The 15,873-nt window shown below is 59.0% G+C and overlaps 6 protein-coding genes across 6 annotated transcripts; all 6 read right to left on the bottom strand.

Moving 5' to 3' along the window:
- Positions 1-1,134: 1,134 nt before the first annotated feature.
- Positions 1,135-2,752, bottom strand: LOC128118197 (double homeobox protein 4-like protein 2). Its single transcript, XM_052750672.1, has 3 exons — positions 2,717-2,752; positions 2,320-2,489; positions 1,135-2,107 (listed from the first exon to the last, which is right to left on the bottom strand). Exons 1-3 carry the CDS (start codon positions 2,750-2,752, stop codon positions 1,135-1,137), a joined length of 1,179 nt encoding a protein of 392 aa, XP_052606632.1.
- Positions 2,753-3,724: 972 nt separating this feature from the next.
- LOC128118195 (double homeobox protein 4-like protein 2) lies at positions 3,725-5,339 on the bottom strand. The gene is made up of 3 exons (XM_052750671.1): positions 5,304-5,339; positions 4,907-5,076; positions 3,725-4,697 (listed from the first exon to the last, which is right to left on the bottom strand). The coding sequence occupies exons 1-3, from the start codon at positions 5,337-5,339 to the stop codon at positions 3,725-3,727; spliced, it is 1,179 nt and encodes a 392-aa protein (XP_052606631.1).
- A 946-nt stretch (positions 5,340-6,285) lies between these two features.
- Positions 6,286-7,900, bottom strand: LOC128118194 (double homeobox protein 4-like protein 2). The gene is made up of 3 exons (XM_052750670.1): positions 7,865-7,900; positions 7,468-7,637; positions 6,286-7,258 (listed from the first exon to the last, which is right to left on the bottom strand). Exons 1-3 carry the CDS (start codon positions 7,898-7,900, stop codon positions 6,286-6,288), a joined length of 1,179 nt encoding a protein of 392 aa, XP_052606630.1.
- A 957-nt stretch (positions 7,901-8,857) lies between these two features.
- On the bottom strand, positions 8,858-10,463 carry LOC128118193 (double homeobox protein 4-like protein 2). The gene is made up of 3 exons (XM_052750669.1): positions 10,428-10,463; positions 10,031-10,200; positions 8,858-9,830 (listed from the first exon to the last, which is right to left on the bottom strand). The coding sequence occupies exons 1-3, from the start codon at positions 10,461-10,463 to the stop codon at positions 8,858-8,860; spliced, it is 1,179 nt and encodes a 392-aa protein (XP_052606629.1).
- A 943-nt stretch (positions 10,464-11,406) lies between these two features.
- LOC128118192 (double homeobox protein 4-like protein 2) lies at positions 11,407-13,018 on the bottom strand. The gene is made up of 3 exons (XM_052750668.1): positions 12,983-13,018; positions 12,586-12,755; positions 11,407-12,379 (listed from the first exon to the last, which is right to left on the bottom strand). Exons 1-3 carry the CDS (start codon positions 13,016-13,018, stop codon positions 11,407-11,409), a joined length of 1,179 nt encoding a protein of 392 aa, XP_052606628.1.
- Positions 13,019-13,962: 944 nt separating this feature from the next.
- LOC128118191 (double homeobox protein 4-like protein 2) lies at positions 13,963-15,577 on the bottom strand. The gene is made up of 3 exons (XM_052750667.1): positions 15,542-15,577; positions 15,145-15,314; positions 13,963-14,935 (listed from the first exon to the last, which is right to left on the bottom strand). Exons 1-3 carry the CDS (start codon positions 15,575-15,577, stop codon positions 13,963-13,965), a joined length of 1,179 nt encoding a protein of 392 aa, XP_052606627.1.
- Positions 15,578-15,873: the final 296 nt, after the last annotated feature.

The following is a 15,873-nucleotide window of genomic DNA, read 5'->3' as shown; positions in this document are numbered from 1 at the left end:
CCTGAGCACTCCGACTATGGATTTTGCTAAAACCCACCCTAAAGCAGGTTAACCCCACCCTAAAGCAGATTAACCCCACCCTAAGGCTGCTTTGCCTGAAACCAGTGGCTGGCCTTTCTCTGCCCAAGTTGACCCACTGTGCCATGAGAAACAAACCATGCAGAGTCTGCCTGTGTGGAAATTGACATCCATGGGGATTGAGGAGGTCAAGGAGGACTAGGAGGACAAGGAGGAGGAGGAGGACGAGGAGGAGGACGAGAAGGAGGAAGAGGAGGAGGAGGAGGAGAAGGATACCAGACCAAGGCTTCAGATAGGCTGGCAGGGACACACACACACACACACACACACACACACACACACACACACACACACACACACACAAACACACATTCCACCCCAGTACTCCAGGAAGAAAACGGGAACCCTTTGCCAGGCACTGGTTTCAGGCAAAGCAGTTGTTTTCCAAAAGCTACAAGACTGGCCACCAGATGGCAGCTATCAGGGTTCTAGAGACTGTGAAGAGCAGAGGAGCTACCGGGTCCGTGTGTGGAGAACATGAGTGGAATGCTTGCCTTAGGTGCACTTGCATTTCATGGCAGACCTAGGGAGGCAGAAGCAGGTGCATCCCTGTGGTTTGGGGGCGGGATGGGTGTACCTAAGGATTTCCAGGACACTGCCTCACAGAAAGTAAATAAATAAATAAATAAATACATACATACATACATACATACATACATACATACATACATAAATAAATAAGTGGTGGAGGGTTTTCTGTGCATATAGGGTGGACTGTGTGTGTGAGAGGGGATGGTCTGTGGTGTCAGGTCTTCAGAGCTGAGTCTTTAAAGGAGAGTCAAGAGATTTTGGGAGGTTACAGTGTGCTGTGGAGCAGAGCTTGTGGCAGAGTGTGTTGTTTTGGAAGCTGTGACATGGTGGTGACTGTGTAACAGACTCCTCTCTACTGAGTTCCATGGAGGCCTTAGAAGGCCTGTTTTTGGGCTTGGGTGCTGCCCGCTCCTCCTGCCAGGCTCTCGGCCGTGGCCTCCCACTGGGGAACACAAGTAGTAGGTGCTTGCTTGGTGAAGTCAACTTGAACGCAGGTCCAGGGATGCTAGGAATGGGGCACGAGGTTCAACGAAGCCTTGCTGTGTCTCCCAACAGATCCAGCAGGAGGGTCCGGTACTCTTCTTGGTCCAGAGGGAGCTCAAGGGTTGGGTTAATGTCCTCCCACGGGACGTGGGGATCCAGAGTGTCCTGGGCCTGCTGGTCAGCCTGGAGTTGAGACAGCAGCTGGTCCAGCGTGACCTCCACATCGTCCACGGTGTAGGTGTCTCTCGCGACGGGGTGGGGTTCCGGGTCGTGGTCGTGGCGTGGTCCCGAGGGCTGTGCCGCTGCAGGCGAGGACACTGGGAAGGAGGGCGGTGGGGAGGGCGGACTCCAAGTCTGGACGCCCAAGCCTAGTGCAGCAGCCGGTGGCAACAGGTCGTCTTGGGCATGCTGCTCCGTCTCCCTGGGGCTGCAAGGTGGTCCTTCAGGCTCCGCATTGGACGCAGGGGAAGGCGGCGGCGGTGGCGGCGAAGCCCGGGAGTCTTGACCTCGACCTCTGTCCCCGCCACCGCCAGGGTGGCGCGCTCTCCGGTTTTGGAACCAGATGGAGATGGTGTCCTCAGGCAAACCGGTCTCTTGGGCGAGCTTCACCCTGGCAGCATATTTCGGCTGCGGGTCCCGCTCAAACACCTGGAGCAGGATCCTCAACTGTGCCGGGCTGAGTCGAGTGCGACGCCTGGTGCGTCCCTCGTCGGGGCTGCTTCTTCCACCTCCTCGTGCCCGGGCACCAGGCCCTCTGGGTCGCTGCTGAGGGGACGCTAGCCCGCTTGGTCCCGCCGACCCCTCGGGGCCTCGGCGGCCGCGCACCTCCCTGGTGCGATTTCGGCGATTCTGAAACCACACGCGGATGCGGGACTCAGGCAGCCCCAGTTCCCTGGCCAGCTCCTCCCTGGCCCTGAAGCTTGGGTAAGGGTTCTCAGCGAAAGCTGCCAGCAGGGTGTCCTGCTGCCCGGCTTTCCAAACAGTCCTTTGGCGCCGGGATGCCAGGGCCCCAGTGCTGTCCCCCAGATTGCTGCTGCTGCTGCTGCTGCTGCTGCTGCTGCTGCTGCTGCTGCTGCTGCTGCTGCTGCTGCGATCTTCCATCGGGTCAAGGTAGCCTTGCCAGGACTCCTGCCACTGGCCAGTCGAAGCAGGACCGCTCAGGAGGAGAGCTCCAGCATGGAGTGAGTGCCTCCAGGAGTGGTCCCCGGGACTTTTATACTTGCCTACTTGCCGGCGGCCCCACCCACTAACCGGATCCCTGGCGCCTGGCACAGCAGCCTGGGATTGCAGGCCCACTGGGTGGGGGAGGGGGAGGGGTTGGGGTTGGGGAGGGGGGCCTCAGCCCGCTTGCTTGCCGGAAGGTCAGCCCGGATCTCCACAGGTGCAGAGCACACCACCTTCGCCAAAGGGTCCAGGGAGCTTTGAGAACCTCTCCGTGGAAGACACAGGCGGACCCCTCCACTTCTTGCCTGAGCACTCCGACTATGGATTTTGCTAAAACCCACCCTAAAGCAGGTTAACCCCACCCTAAAGCAGATTAACCCCACCCTAAGGCTGCTTTGCCTGAAACCAGTGGCTGGCCTTTCTCTGCCCAAGTTGACCCACTGTGCCATGAGAAACAAACCATGCAGAGTCTGCCTGTGTGGAAATTGACATCCATGGGGATTGAGGAGGTCAAGGAGGACTAGGAGGACAAGGAGGAGGAGGAGGACGAGGAGGAGGACGAGAAGGAGGAAGAGGAGGAGGAGGAGGAGAAGGATACCAGACCAAGGCTTCAGATAGGCTGGCAGGGACACACACACACACACACACACACACACACACACACACACACACACACAACACACAAACACACACACACACACACACACACACACAACACAAACACACATTCCACCCCAGTACTCCAGGAAGAAAACGGGAACCCTTTGCCAGGCACTGGTTTCAGGCAAAGCAGTTGTTTTCCAAAAGCTACAAGACTGGCCACCAGATGGCAGCTATCAGGGTTCTAGAGACTGTGAAGAGCAGAGGAGCTACCGGGTCCGTGTGTGGAGAACATGAGTGGAATGCTTGCCTTAGGTGCACTTGCATTTCATGGCAGACCTAGGGAGGCAGAAGCAGGTGCATCCCTGTGGTTTGGGGGCGGGATGGGTGTACCTAAGGATTTCCAGGACACTGCCTCACAGAAAGTAAATAAATAAATAAATAAATACATACATACATACATACAATACATACATACATACATAATAAATAAGTGGTGGAGGGTTTTCTGTGCATATAGGGTGGACTGTGTGTGTGAGAGGGGATGGTCTGTGGTGTCAGGTCTTCAGAGCTGAGTCTTTAAAGGAGAGTCAAGAGATTTTGGGAGGTTACAGTGTGCTGTGGAGCAGAGCTTGTGGCAGAGTGTGTTGTTTTGGAAGCTGTGACATGGTGGTGACTGTGTAACAGACTCCTCTCTACTGAGTTCCATGGAGGCCTTAGAAGGCCTGTTTTTGGGCTTGGGTGCTGCCCGCTCCTCCTGCCAGGCTCTCGGCCGTGGCCTCCCACTGGGGAACACAAGTAGTAGGTGCTTGCTTGGTGAAGTCAACTTGAACGCAGGTCCAGGGATGCTAGGAATGGGGCACGAGGTTCAACGAAGCCTTGCTGTGTCTCCCAACAGATCCAGCAGGAGGGTCCGGTACTCTTCTTGGTCCAGAGGGAGCTCAAGGGTTGGGTTAATGTCCTCCCACGGGACGTGGGGATCCAGAGTGTCCTGGGCCTGCTGGTCAGCCTGGAGTTGAGACAGCAGCTGGTCCAGCGTGACCTCCACATCGTCCACGGTGTAGGTGTCTCTCGCGACGGGGTGGGGTTCCGGGTCGTGGTCGTGGCGTGGTCCCGAGGGCTGTGCCGCTGCAGGCGAGGACACTGGGAAGGAGGGCGGTGGGGAGGGCGGACTCCAAGTCTGGACGCCCAAGCCTAGTGCAGCAGCCGGTGGCAACAGGTCGTCTTGGGCATGCTGCTCCGTCTCCCTGGGGCTGCAAGGTGGTCCTTCAGGCTCCGCATTGGACGCAGGGGAAGGCGGCGGCGGTGGCGGCGAAGCCCGGGAGTCTTGACCTCGACCTCTGTCCCCGCCACCGCCAGGGTGGCGCGCTCTCCGGTTTTGGAACCAGATGGAGATGGTGTCCTCAGGCAAACCGGTCTCTTGGGCGAGCTTCACCCTGGCAGCATATTTCGGCTGCGGGTCCCGCTCAAACACCTGGAGCAGGATCCTCAACTGTGCCGGGCTGAGTCGAGTGCGACGCCTGGTGCGTCCCTCGTCGGGGCTGCTTCTTCCACCTCCTCGTGCCCGGGCACCAGGCCCTCTGGGTCGCTGCTGAGGGGACGCTAGCCCGCTTGGTCCCGCCGACCCCTCGGGGCCTCGGCGGCCGCGCACCTCCCTGGTGCGATTTCGGCGATTCTGAAACCACACGCGGATGCGGGACTCAGGCAGCCCCAGTTCCCTGGCCAGCTCCTCCCTGGCCCTGAAGCTTGGGTAAGGGTTCTCAGCGAAAGCTGCCAGCAGGGTGTCCTGCTGCCCGGCTTTCCAAACAGTCCTTTGGCGCCGGGATGCCAGGGCCCCAGTGCTGTCCCCCAGATTGCTGCTGCTGCTGCTGCTGCTGCTGCTGCTGCTGCTGCTGCTGCTGCTGCTGCTGCTGCGATCTTCCATCGGGTCAAGGTAGCCTTGCCAGGACTCCTGCCACTGGCCAGTCGAAGCAGGACCGCTCAGGAGGAGAGCTCCAGCATGGAGTGAGTGCCTCCAGGAGTGGTCCCCGGGACTTTTATACTTGCCTACTTGCCGGCGGCCCCACCCACTAACCGGATCCCTGGCGCCTGGCACAGCAGCCTGGGATTGCAGGCCCACTGGGTGGGGGAGGGGGAGGGGTTGGGGTTGGGGAGGGGGGCCTCAGCCCGCTTGCTTGCCGGAAGGTCAGCCCGGATCTCCACAGGTGCAGAGCACACCACCTTCGCCAAAGGGTCCAGGGAGCTTTGAGAACCTCTCCGTGGAAGACACAGGCGGACCCCTCCACTTCTTGCCTGAGCACTCCGACTATGGATTTTGCTAAAACCCACCCTAAAGCAGGTTAACCCCACCCTAAAGCAGATTAACCCCACCCTAAGGCTGCTTTGCCTGAAACCAGTGGCTGGCCTTTCTCTGCCCAAGTTGACCCACTGTGCCATGAGAAACAAACCATGCAGAGTCTGCCTGTGTGGAAATTGACATCCATGGGGATTGAGGAGGTCAAGGAGGACTAGGAGGACAAGGAGGAGGAGGAGGACGAGGAGGAGGACGAGAAGGAGGAAGAGGAGGAGGAGGAGGAGAAGGATACCAGACCAAGGCTTCAGATAGGCTGGCAGGGACACACACACACACACACACACACACACACACACACACACACACACACACACACACAAACACACATTCCACCCCAGTACTCCAGGAAGAAAACGGGAACCCTTTGCCAGGCACTGGTTTCAGGCAAAGCAGTTGTTTTCCAAAAGCTACAAGACTGGCCACCAGATGGCAGCTATCAGGGTTCTAGAGACTGTGAAGAGCAGAGGAGCTACCGGGTCCGTGTGTGGAGAACATGAGTGGAATGCTTGCCTTAGGTGCACTTGCATTTCATGGCAGACCTAGGGAGGCAGAAGCAGGTGCATCCCTGTGGTTTGGGGGCGGGATGGGTGTACCTAAGGATTTCCAGGACACTGCCTCACAGAAAGTAAATAAATAAATAAATAAATAAATACATACATACATACATACATACATACATAATACATACATAATATAAATAAGTGGTGGAGGGTTTTCTGTGCATATAGGGTGGACTGTGTGTGTGAGAGGGGATGGTCTGTGGTGTCAGGTCTTCAGAGCTGAGTCTTTAAAGGAGAGTCAAGAGATTTTGGGAGGTTACAGTGTGCTGTGGAGCAGAGCTTGTGGCAGAGTGTGTTGTTTTGGAAGCTGTGACATGGTGGTGACTGTGTAACAGACTCCTCTCTACTGAGTTCCATGGAGGCCTTAGAAGGCCTGTTTTTGGGCTTGGGTGCTGCCCGCTCCTCCTGCCAGGCTCTCGGCCGTGGCCTCCCACTGGGGAACACAAGTAGTAGGTGCTTGCTTGGTGAAGTCAACTTGAACGCAGGTCCAGGGATGCTAGGAATGGGGCACGAGGTTCAACGAAGCCTTGCTGTGTCTCCCAACAGATCCAGCAGGAGGGTCCGGTACTCTTCTTGGTCCAGAGGGAGCTCAAGGGTTGGGTTAATGTCCTCCCACGGGACGTGGGGATCCAGAGTGTCCTGGGCCTGCTGGTCAGCCTGGAGTTGAGACAGCAGCTGGTCCAGCGTGACCTCCACATCGTCCACGGTGTAGGTGTCTCTCGCGACGGGGTGGGGTTCCGGGTCGTGGTCGTGGCGTGGTCCCGAGGGCTGTGCCGCTGCAGGCGAGGACACTGGGAAGGAGGGCGGTGGGGAGGGCGGACTCCAAGTCTGGACGCCCAAGCCTAGTGCAGCAGCCGGTGGCAACAGGTCGTCTTGGGCATGCTGCTCCGTCTCCCTGGGGCTGCAAGGTGGTCCTTCAGGCTCCGCATTGGACGCAGGGGAAGGCGGCGGCGGTGGCGGCGAAGCCCGGGAGTCTTGACCTCGACCTCTGTCCCCGCCACCGCCAGGGTGGCGCGCTCTCCGGTTTTGGAACCAGATGGAGATGGTGTCCTCAGGCAAACCGGTCTCTTGGGCGAGCTTCACCCTGGCAGCATATTTCGGCTGCGGGTCCCGCTCAAACACCTGGAGCAGGATCCTCAACTGTGCCGGGCTGAGTCGAGTGCGACGCCTGGTGCGTCCCTCGTCGGGGCTGCTTCTTCCACCTCCTCGTGCCCGGGCACCAGGCCCTCTGGGTCGCTGCTGAGGGGACGCTAGCCCGCTTGGTCCCGCCGACCCCTCGGGGCCTCGGCGGCCGCGCACCTCCCTGGTGCGATTTCGGCGATTCTGAAACCACACGCGGATGCGGGACTCAGGCAGCCCCAGTTCCCTGGCCAGCTCCTCCCTGGCCCTGAAGCTTGGGTAAGGGTTCTCAGCGAAAGCTGCCAGCAGGGTGTCCTGCTGCCCGGCTTTCCAAACAGTCCTTTGGCGCCGGGATGCCAGGGCCCCAGTGCTGTCCCCCAGATTGCTGCTGCTGCTGCTGCTGCTGCTGCTGCTGCTGCTGCTGCTGCTGCTGCTGCTGCTGCGATCTTCCATCGGGTCAAGGTAGCCTTGCCAGGACTCCTGCCACTGGCCAGTCGAAGCAGGACCGCTCAGGAGGAGAGCTCCAGCATGGAGTGAGTGCCTCCAGGAGTGGTCCCCGGGACTTTTATACTTGCCTACTTGCCGGCGGCCCCACCCACTAACCGGATCCCTGGCGCCTGGCACAGCAGCCTGGGATTGCAGGCCCACTGGGTGGGGGAGGGGGAGGGGTTGGGGTTGGGGAGGGGGGCCTCAGCCCGCTTGCTTGCCGGAAGGTCAGCCCGGATCTCCACAGGTGCAGAGCACACCACCTTCGCCAAAGGGTCCAGGGAGCTTTGAGAACCTCTCCGTGGAAGACACAGGCGGACCCCTCCACTTCTTGCCTGAGCACTCCGACTATGGATTTTGCTAAAACCCACCCTAAAGCAGGTTAACCCCACCCTAAAGCAGATTAACCCCACCCTAAGGCTGCTTTGCCTGAAACCAGTGGCTGGCCTTTCTCTGCCCAAGTTGACCCACTGTGCCATGAGAAACAAACCATGCAGAGTCTGCCTGTGTGGAAATTGACATCCATGGGGATTGAGGAGGTCAAGGAGGACTAGGAGGACAAGGAGGAGGAGGAGGACGAGGAGGAGGACGAGAAGGAGGAAGAGGAGGAGGAGGAGGAGAAGGATACCAGACCAAGGCTTCAGATAGGCTGGCAGGGACACACACACACACACACACACACACACACACACACACACACACACACACACACACACACAACACACACACAAACACACATTCCACCCCAGTACTCCAGGAAGAAAACGGGAACCCTTTGCCAGGCACTGGTTTCAGGCAAAGCAGTTGTTTTCCAAAAGCTACAAGACTGGCCACCAGATGGCAGCTATCAGGGTTCTAGAGACTGTGAAGAGCAGAGGAGCTACCGGGTCCGTGTGTGGAGAACATGAGTGGAATGCTTGCCTTAGGTGCACTTGCATTTCATGGCAGACCTAGGGAGGCAGAAGCAGGTGCATCCCTGTGGTTTGGGGGCGGGATGGGTGTACCTAAGGATTTCCAGGACACTGCCTCACAGAAAGTAAATAAATAAATAAATAAATACATACATACATACATACATACATACATACATACATACATAAATAAATAAGTGGTGGAGGGTTTTCTGTGCATATAGGGTGGACTGTGTGTGTGAGAGGGGATGGTCTGTGGTGTCAGGTCTTCAGAGCTGAGTCTTTAAAGGAGAGTCAAGAGATTTTGGGAGGTTACAGTGTGCTGTGGAGCAGAGCTTGTGGCAGAGTGTGTTGTTTTGGAAGCTGTGACATGGTGGTGACTGTGTAACAGACTCCTCTCTACTGAGTTCCATGGAGGCCTTAGAAGGCCTGTTTTTGGGCTTGGGTGCTGCCCGCTCCTCCTGCCAGGCTCTCGGCCGTGGCCTCCCACTGGGGAACACAAGTAGTAGGTGCTTGCTTGGTGAAGTCAACTTGAACGCAGGTCCAGGGATGCTAGGAATGGGGCACGAGGTTCAACGAAGCCTTGCTGTGTCTCCCAACAGATCCAGCAGGAGGGTCCGGTACTCTTCTTGGTCCAGAGGGAGCTCAAGGGTTGGGTTAATGTCCTCCCACGGGACGTGGGGATCCAGAGTGTCCTGGGCCTGCTGGTCAGCCTGGAGTTGAGACAGCAGCTGGTCCAGCGTGACCTCCACATCGTCCACGGTGTAGGTGTCTCTCGCGACGGGGTGGGGTTCCGGGTCGTGGTCGTGGCGTGGTCCCGAGGGCTGTGCCGCTGCAGGCGAGGACACTGGGAAGGAGGGCGGTGGGGAGGGCGGACTCCAAGTCTGGACGCCCAAGCCTAGTGCAGCAGCCGGTGGCAACAGGTCGTCTTGGGCATGCTGCTCCGTCTCCCTGGGGCTGCAAGGTGGTCCTTCAGGCTCCGCATTGGACGCAGGGGAAGGCGGCGGCGGTGGCGGCGAAGCCCGGGAGTCTTGACCTCGACCTCTGTCCCCGCCACCGCCAGGGTGGCGCGCTCTCCGGTTTTGGAACCAGATGGAGATGGTGTCCTCAGGCAAACCGGTCTCTTGGGCGAGCTTCACCCTGGCAGCATATTTCGGCTGCGGGTCCCGCTCAAACACCTGGAGCAGGATCCTCAACTGTGCCGGGCTGAGTCGAGTGCGACGCCTGGTGCGTCCCTCGTCGGGGCTGCTTCTTCCACCTCCTCGTGCCCGGGCACCAGGCCCTCTGGGTCGCTGCTGAGGGGACGCTAGCCCGCTTGGTCCCGCCGACCCCTCGGGGCCTCGGCGGCCGCGCACCTCCCTGGTGCGATTTCGGCGATTCTGAAACCACACGCGGATGCGGGACTCAGGCAGCCCCAGTTCCCTGGCCAGCTCCTCCCTGGCCCTGAAGCTTGGGTAAGGGTTCTCAGCGAAAGCTGCCAGCAGGGTGTCCTGCTGCCCGGCTTTCCAAACAGTCCTTTGGCGCCGGGATGCCAGGGCCCCAGTGCTGTCCCCCAGATTGCTGCTGCTGCTGCTGCTGCTGCTGCTGCTGCTGCTGCTGCTGCTGCTGCGATCTTCCATCGGGTCAAGGTAGCCTTGCCAGGACTCCTGCCACTGGCCAGTCGAAGCAGGACCGCTCAGGAGGAGAGCTCCAGCATGGAGTGAGTGCCTCCAGGAGTGGTCCCCGGGACTTTTATACTTGCCTACTTGCCGGCGGCCCCACCCACTAACCGGATCCCTGGCGCCTGGCACAGCAGCCTGGGATTGCAGGCCCACTGGGTGGGGGAGGGGGAGGGGTTGGGGTTGGGGAGGGGGGCCTCAGCCCGCTTGCTTGCCGGAAGGTCAGCCCGGATCTCCACAGGTGCAGAGCACACCACCTTCGCCAAAGGGTCCAGGGAGCTTTGAGAACCTCTCCGTGGAAGACACAGGCGGACCCCTCCACTTCTTGCCTGAGCACTCCGACTATGGATTTTGCTAAAACCCACCCTAAAGCAGGTTAACCCCACCCTAAAGCAGATTAACCCCACCCTAAGGCTGCTTTGCCTGAAACCAGTGGCTGGCCTTTCTCTGCCCAAGTTGACCCACTGTGCCATGAGAAACAAACCATGCAGAGTCTGCCTGTGTGGAAATTGACATCCATGGGGATTGAGGAGGTCAAGGAGGACTAGGAGGACAAGGAGGAGGAGGAGGACGAGGAGGAGGACGAGAAGGAGGAAGAGGAGGAGGAGGAGGAGAAGGATACCAGACCAAGGCTTCAGATAGGCTGGCAGGGACACACACACACACACACACACACACACACACACACACACACACACACACACACACACAAACACACATTCCACCCCAGTACTCCAGGAAGAAAACGGGAACCCTTTGCCAGGCACTGGTTTCAGGCAAAGCAGTTGTTTTCCAAAAGCTACAAGACTGGCCACCAGATGGCAGCTATCAGGGTTCTAGAGACTGTGAAGAGCAGAGGAGCTACCGGGTCCGTGTGTGGAGAACATGAGTGGAATGCTTGCCTTAGGTGCACTTGCATTTCATGGCAGACCTAGGGAGGCAGAAGCAGGTGCATCCCTGTGGTTTGGGGGCGGGATGGGTGTACCTAAGGATTTCCAGGACACTGCCTCACAGAAAGTAAATAAATAAATAAATAAATACATACATACATACATACATACATACATACATACATAATATAAAAATAAGTGGTGGAGGGTTTTCTGTGCATATAGGGTGGACTGTGTGTGTGAGAGGGGATGGTCTGTGGTGTCAGGTCTTCAGAGCTGAGTCTTTAAAGGAGAGTCAAGAGATTTTGGGAGGTTACAGTGTGCTGTGGAGCAGAGCTTGTGGCAGAGTGTGTTGTTTTGGAAGCTGTGACATGGTGGTGACTGTGTAACAGACTCCTCTCTACTGAGTTCCATGGAGGCCTTAGAAGGCCTGTTTTTGGGCTTGGGTGCTGCCCGCTCCTCCTGCCAGGCTCTCGGCCGTGGCCTCCCACTGGGGAACACAAGTAGTAGGTGCTTGCTTGGTGAAGTCAACTTGAACGCAGGTCCAGGGATGCTAGGAATGGGGCACGAGGTTCAACGAAGCCTTGCTGTGTCTCCCAACAGATCCAGCAGGAGGGTCCGGTACTCTTCTTGGTCCAGAGGGAGCTCAAGGGTTGGGTTAATGTCCTCCCACGGGACGTGGGGATCCAGAGTGTCCTGGGCCTGCTGGTCAGCCTGGAGTTGAGACAGCAGCTGGTCCAGCGTGACCTCCACATCGTCCACGGTGTAGGTGTCTCTCGCGACGGGGTGGGGTTCCGGGTCGTGGTCGTGGCGTGGTCCCGAGGGCTGTGCCGCTGCAGGCGAGGACACTGGGAAGGAGGGCGGTGGGGAGGGCGGACTCCAAGTCTGGACGCCCAAGCCTAGTGCAGCAGCCGGTGGCAACAGGTCGTCTTGGGCATGCTGCTCCGTCTCCCTGGGGCTGCAAGGTGGTCCTTCAGGCTCCGCATTGGACGCAGGGGAAGGCGGCGGCGGTGGCGGCGAAGCCCGGGAGTCTTGACCTCGACCTCTGTCCCCGCCACCGCCAGGGTGGCGCGCTCTCCGGTTTTGGAACCAGATGGAGATGGTGTCCTCAGGCAAACCGGTCTCTTGGGCGAGCTTCACCCTGGCAGCATATTTCGGCTGCGGGTCCCGCTCAAACACCTGGAGCAGGATCCTCAACTGTGCCGGGCTGAGTCGAGTGCGACGCCTGGTGCGTCCCTCGTCGGGGCTGCTTCTTCCACCTCCTCGTGCCCGGGCACCAGGCCCTCTGGGTCGCTGCTGAGGGGACGCTAGCCCGCTTGGTCCCGCCGACCCCTCGGGGCCTCGGCGGCCGCGCACCTCCCTGGTGCGATTTCGGCGATTCTGAAACCACACGCGGATGCGGGACTCAGGCAGCCCCAGTTCCCTGGCCAGCTCCTCCCTGGCCCTGAAGCTTGGGTAAGGGTTCTCAGCGAAAGCTGCCAGCAGGGTGTCCTGCTGCCCGGCTTTCCAAACAGTCCTTTGGCGCCGGGATGCCAGGGCCCCAGTGCTGTCCCCCAGATTGCTGCTGCTGCTGCTGCTGCTGCTGCTGCTGCTGCTGCTGCTACTGCTGCTGCTGCGATCTTCCATCGGGTCAAGGTAGCCTTGCCAGGACTCCTGCCACTGGCCAGTCGAAGCAGGACCGCTCAGGAGGAGAGCTCCAGCATGGAGTGAGTGCCTCCAGGAGTGGTCCCCGGGACTTTTATACTTGCCTACTTGCCGGCGGCCCCACCCACTAACCGGATCCCTGGCGCCTGGCACAGCAGCCTGGGATTGCAGGCCCACTGGGTGGGGGAGGGGGAGGGGTTGGGGTTGGGGAGGGGGGCCTCAGCCCGCTTGCTTGCCGGAAGGTCAGCCCGGATCTCCACAGGTGCAGAGCACACCACCTTCGCCAAAGGGTCCAGGGAGCTTTGAGAACCTCTCCGTGGAAGACACAGGCGGACCCCTCCACTTCTTGCCTGAGCACTCCGACTATGGATTTTGCTAAAACCCACCCTAAAGCAGGTTAACCCCACCCTAAAGCAGATTAACCCCACCCTAAGGCTGCTTTGCCTGAAACCAGTGGCTGGCCTTTCTCTGCCCAAGTTGACCCACTGTGCCATGAGAAACAAACCATGCAGAGTCTGCCTGTGTGGAAATTGACATCCATGGGGATTGAGGAGGTCAAGGAGGACTAGGAGGACAAGGAGGAGGAGGAGGACGAGGAGGAGGACGAGAAGGAGGAAGAGGAGGAGGAGGAGGAGAAGGATACCAGACCAAGGCTTCAGATAGGCTGGCAGGGACACACACACACACACACACACACACACACACACACACACACACACACACACACACACAAACACACATTCCACCCCAGTACTCCAGGAAGAAAACGGGAACCCTTTGCCAGGCACTGGTTTCAGGCAAAGCAGTTGTTTTCCAAAAGCTACAAGACTGGCCACCAGATGGCAGCTATCAGGGTTCTAGAGACTGTGAAGAGCAGAGGAGCTACCGGGTCCGTGTGTGGAGAACATGAGTGGAATGCTTGCCTTAGGTGCACTTGCATTTCATGGCAGACCTAGGGAGGCAGAAGCAGGTGCATCCCTGTGGTTTGGGGGCGGGATGGGTGTACCTAAGGATTTCCAGGACACTGCCTCACAGAAAGTAAATAAATAAATAAATACATACATACATACATACATACATACATACATACATACATACATAAATAAATAAGTGGTGGAGGGTTTTCTGTGCATATAGGGTGGACTGTGTGTGTGAGAGGGGATGGTCTGTGGTGTCAGGTCTTCAGAGCTGAGTCTTTAAAGGAGAGTCAAGAGATTTTGGGAGGTTACAGTGTGCTGTGGAGCAGAGCTTGTGGCAGAGTGTGTTGTTTTGGAAGCTGTGACATGGTGGTGACTGTGTAACAGACTCCTCTCTACTGAGTTCCATGGAGGCCTTAGAAGGCCTGTTTTTGGGCTTGGGTGCTGCCCGCTCCTCCTGCCAGGCTCTCGGCCGTGGCCTCCCACTGGGGAACACAAGTAGTAGGTGCTTGCTTGGTGAAGTCAACTTGAACGCAGGTCCAGGGATGCTAGGAATGGGGCACGAGGTTCAACGAAGCCTTGCTGTGTCTCCCAACAGATCCAGCAGGAGGGTCCGGTACTCTTCTTGGTCCAGAGGGAGCTCAAGGGTTGGGTTAATGTCCTCCCACGGGACGTGGGGATCCAGAGTGTCCTGGGCCTGCTGGTCAGCCTGGAGTTGAGACAGCAGCTGGTCCAGCGTGACCTCCACATCGTCCACGGTGTAGGTGTCTCTCGCGACGGGGTGGGGTTCCGGGTCGTGGTCGTGGCGTGGTCCCGAGGGCTGTGCCGCTGCAGGCGAGGACACTGGGAAGGAGGGCGGTGGGGAGGGCGGACTCCAAGTCTGGACGCCCAAGCCTAGTGCAGCAGCCGGTGGCAACAGGTCGTCTTGGGCATGCTGCTCCGTCTCCCTGGGGCTGCAAGGTGGTCCTTCAGGCTCCGCATTGGACGCAGGGGAAGGCGGCGGCGGTGGCGGCGAAGCCCGGGAGTCTTGACCTCGACCTCTGTCCCCGCCACCGCCAGGGTGGCGCGCTCTCCGGTTTTGGAACCAGATGGAGATGGTGTCCTCAGGCAAACCGGTCTCTTGGGCGAGCTTCACCCTGGCAGCATATTTCGGCTGCGGGTCCCGCTCAAACACCTGGAGCAGGATCCTCAACTGTGCCGGGCTGAGTCGAGTGCGACGCCTGGTGCGTCCCTCGTCGGGGCTGCTTCTTCCACCTCCTCGTGCCCGGGCACCAGGCCCTCTGGGTCGCTGCTGAGGGGACGCTAGCCCGCTTGGTCCCGCCGACCCCTCGGGGCCTCGGCGGCCGCGCACCTCCCTGGTGCGATTTCGGCGATTCTGAAACCACACGCGGATGCGGGACTCAGGCAGCCCCAGTTCCCTGGCCAGCTCCTCCCTGGCCCTGAAGCTTGGGTAAGGGTTCTCAGCGAAAGCTGCCAGCAGGGTGTCCTGCTGCCCGGCTTTCCAAACAGTCCTTTGGCGCCGGGATGCCAGGGCCCCAGTGCTGTCCCCCAGATTGCTGCTGCTGCTGCTGCTGCTGCTGCTGCTGCTGCTGCTGCTGCTGCTGCTGCTGCTGCGATCTTCCATCGGGTCAAGGTAGCCTTGCCAGGACTCCTGCCACTGGCCAGTCGAAGCAGGACCGCTCAGGAGGAGAGCTCCAGCATGGAGTGAGTGCCTCCAGGAGTGGTCCCCGGGACTTTTATACTTGCCTACTTGCCGGCGGCCCCACCCACTAACCGGATCCCTGGCGCCTGGCACAGCAGCCTGGGATTGCAGGCCCACTGGGTGGGGGAGGGGGAGGGGTTGGGGTTGGGGAGGGGGGCCTCAGCCCGCTTGCTTGCCGGAAGGTCAGCCCGGATCTCCACAGGTGCAGAGCACACCACCTTCGCCAAAGGGTCCAGGGAGCTTTGAGAACCTCTCCGTGGAAGACACAGGCGGACCCCTCCACTTCTTGCCTGAGCACTCCGACTATGGATTTTGCTAAAACCCACCCTAAAGCAGGTTAACCCCACCCTAAAGCAGATTAACCCCACCCTAAGGCTGCTTTGCCTGAAACCAGTGGCTGGCCTTTCTCTGCCCAAGTTGACCCACTGTGCCATGAGAAACAAACCATGCAGAGTCTGCCTGTGTGGAAATTGACATCCATGGGGATTGAGGAGGTCAAGGAGGACTAGGAGGACAAGGAGGAGGAGGAGGACGAGGAGGAGGACGAGAAGGAGGAAGAGGAGGAGGAGGAGAAGGATACCAGACCAAGGCTTCAGATAGGCTGGCAGGGACACACACACACACACACACACACACACACACACACACACACACACACACACACACAAACACACATTCCACCCCAGTACTCCAGGAAGAAAACGGGAACCCTTTGCCAGGCACTGGTTTCAGGCAAAGCAGTTGTTTTCCAAAAGCTACAAGACTGGCCACCAGATG

The sequence above is a fragment of the Peromyscus californicus genome, unplaced genomic scaffold (assembly GCF_007827085.1).
Source record: "Peromyscus californicus insignis strain IS unplaced genomic scaffold, ASM782708v3 Scaffold_22__1_contigs__length_63687245, whole genome shotgun sequence".
NCBI lineage: Eukaryota > Metazoa > Chordata > Mammalia > Rodentia > Cricetidae > Peromyscus > Peromyscus californicus.
This window is presented reverse-complemented; position numbering and strand designations above follow the sequence as displayed.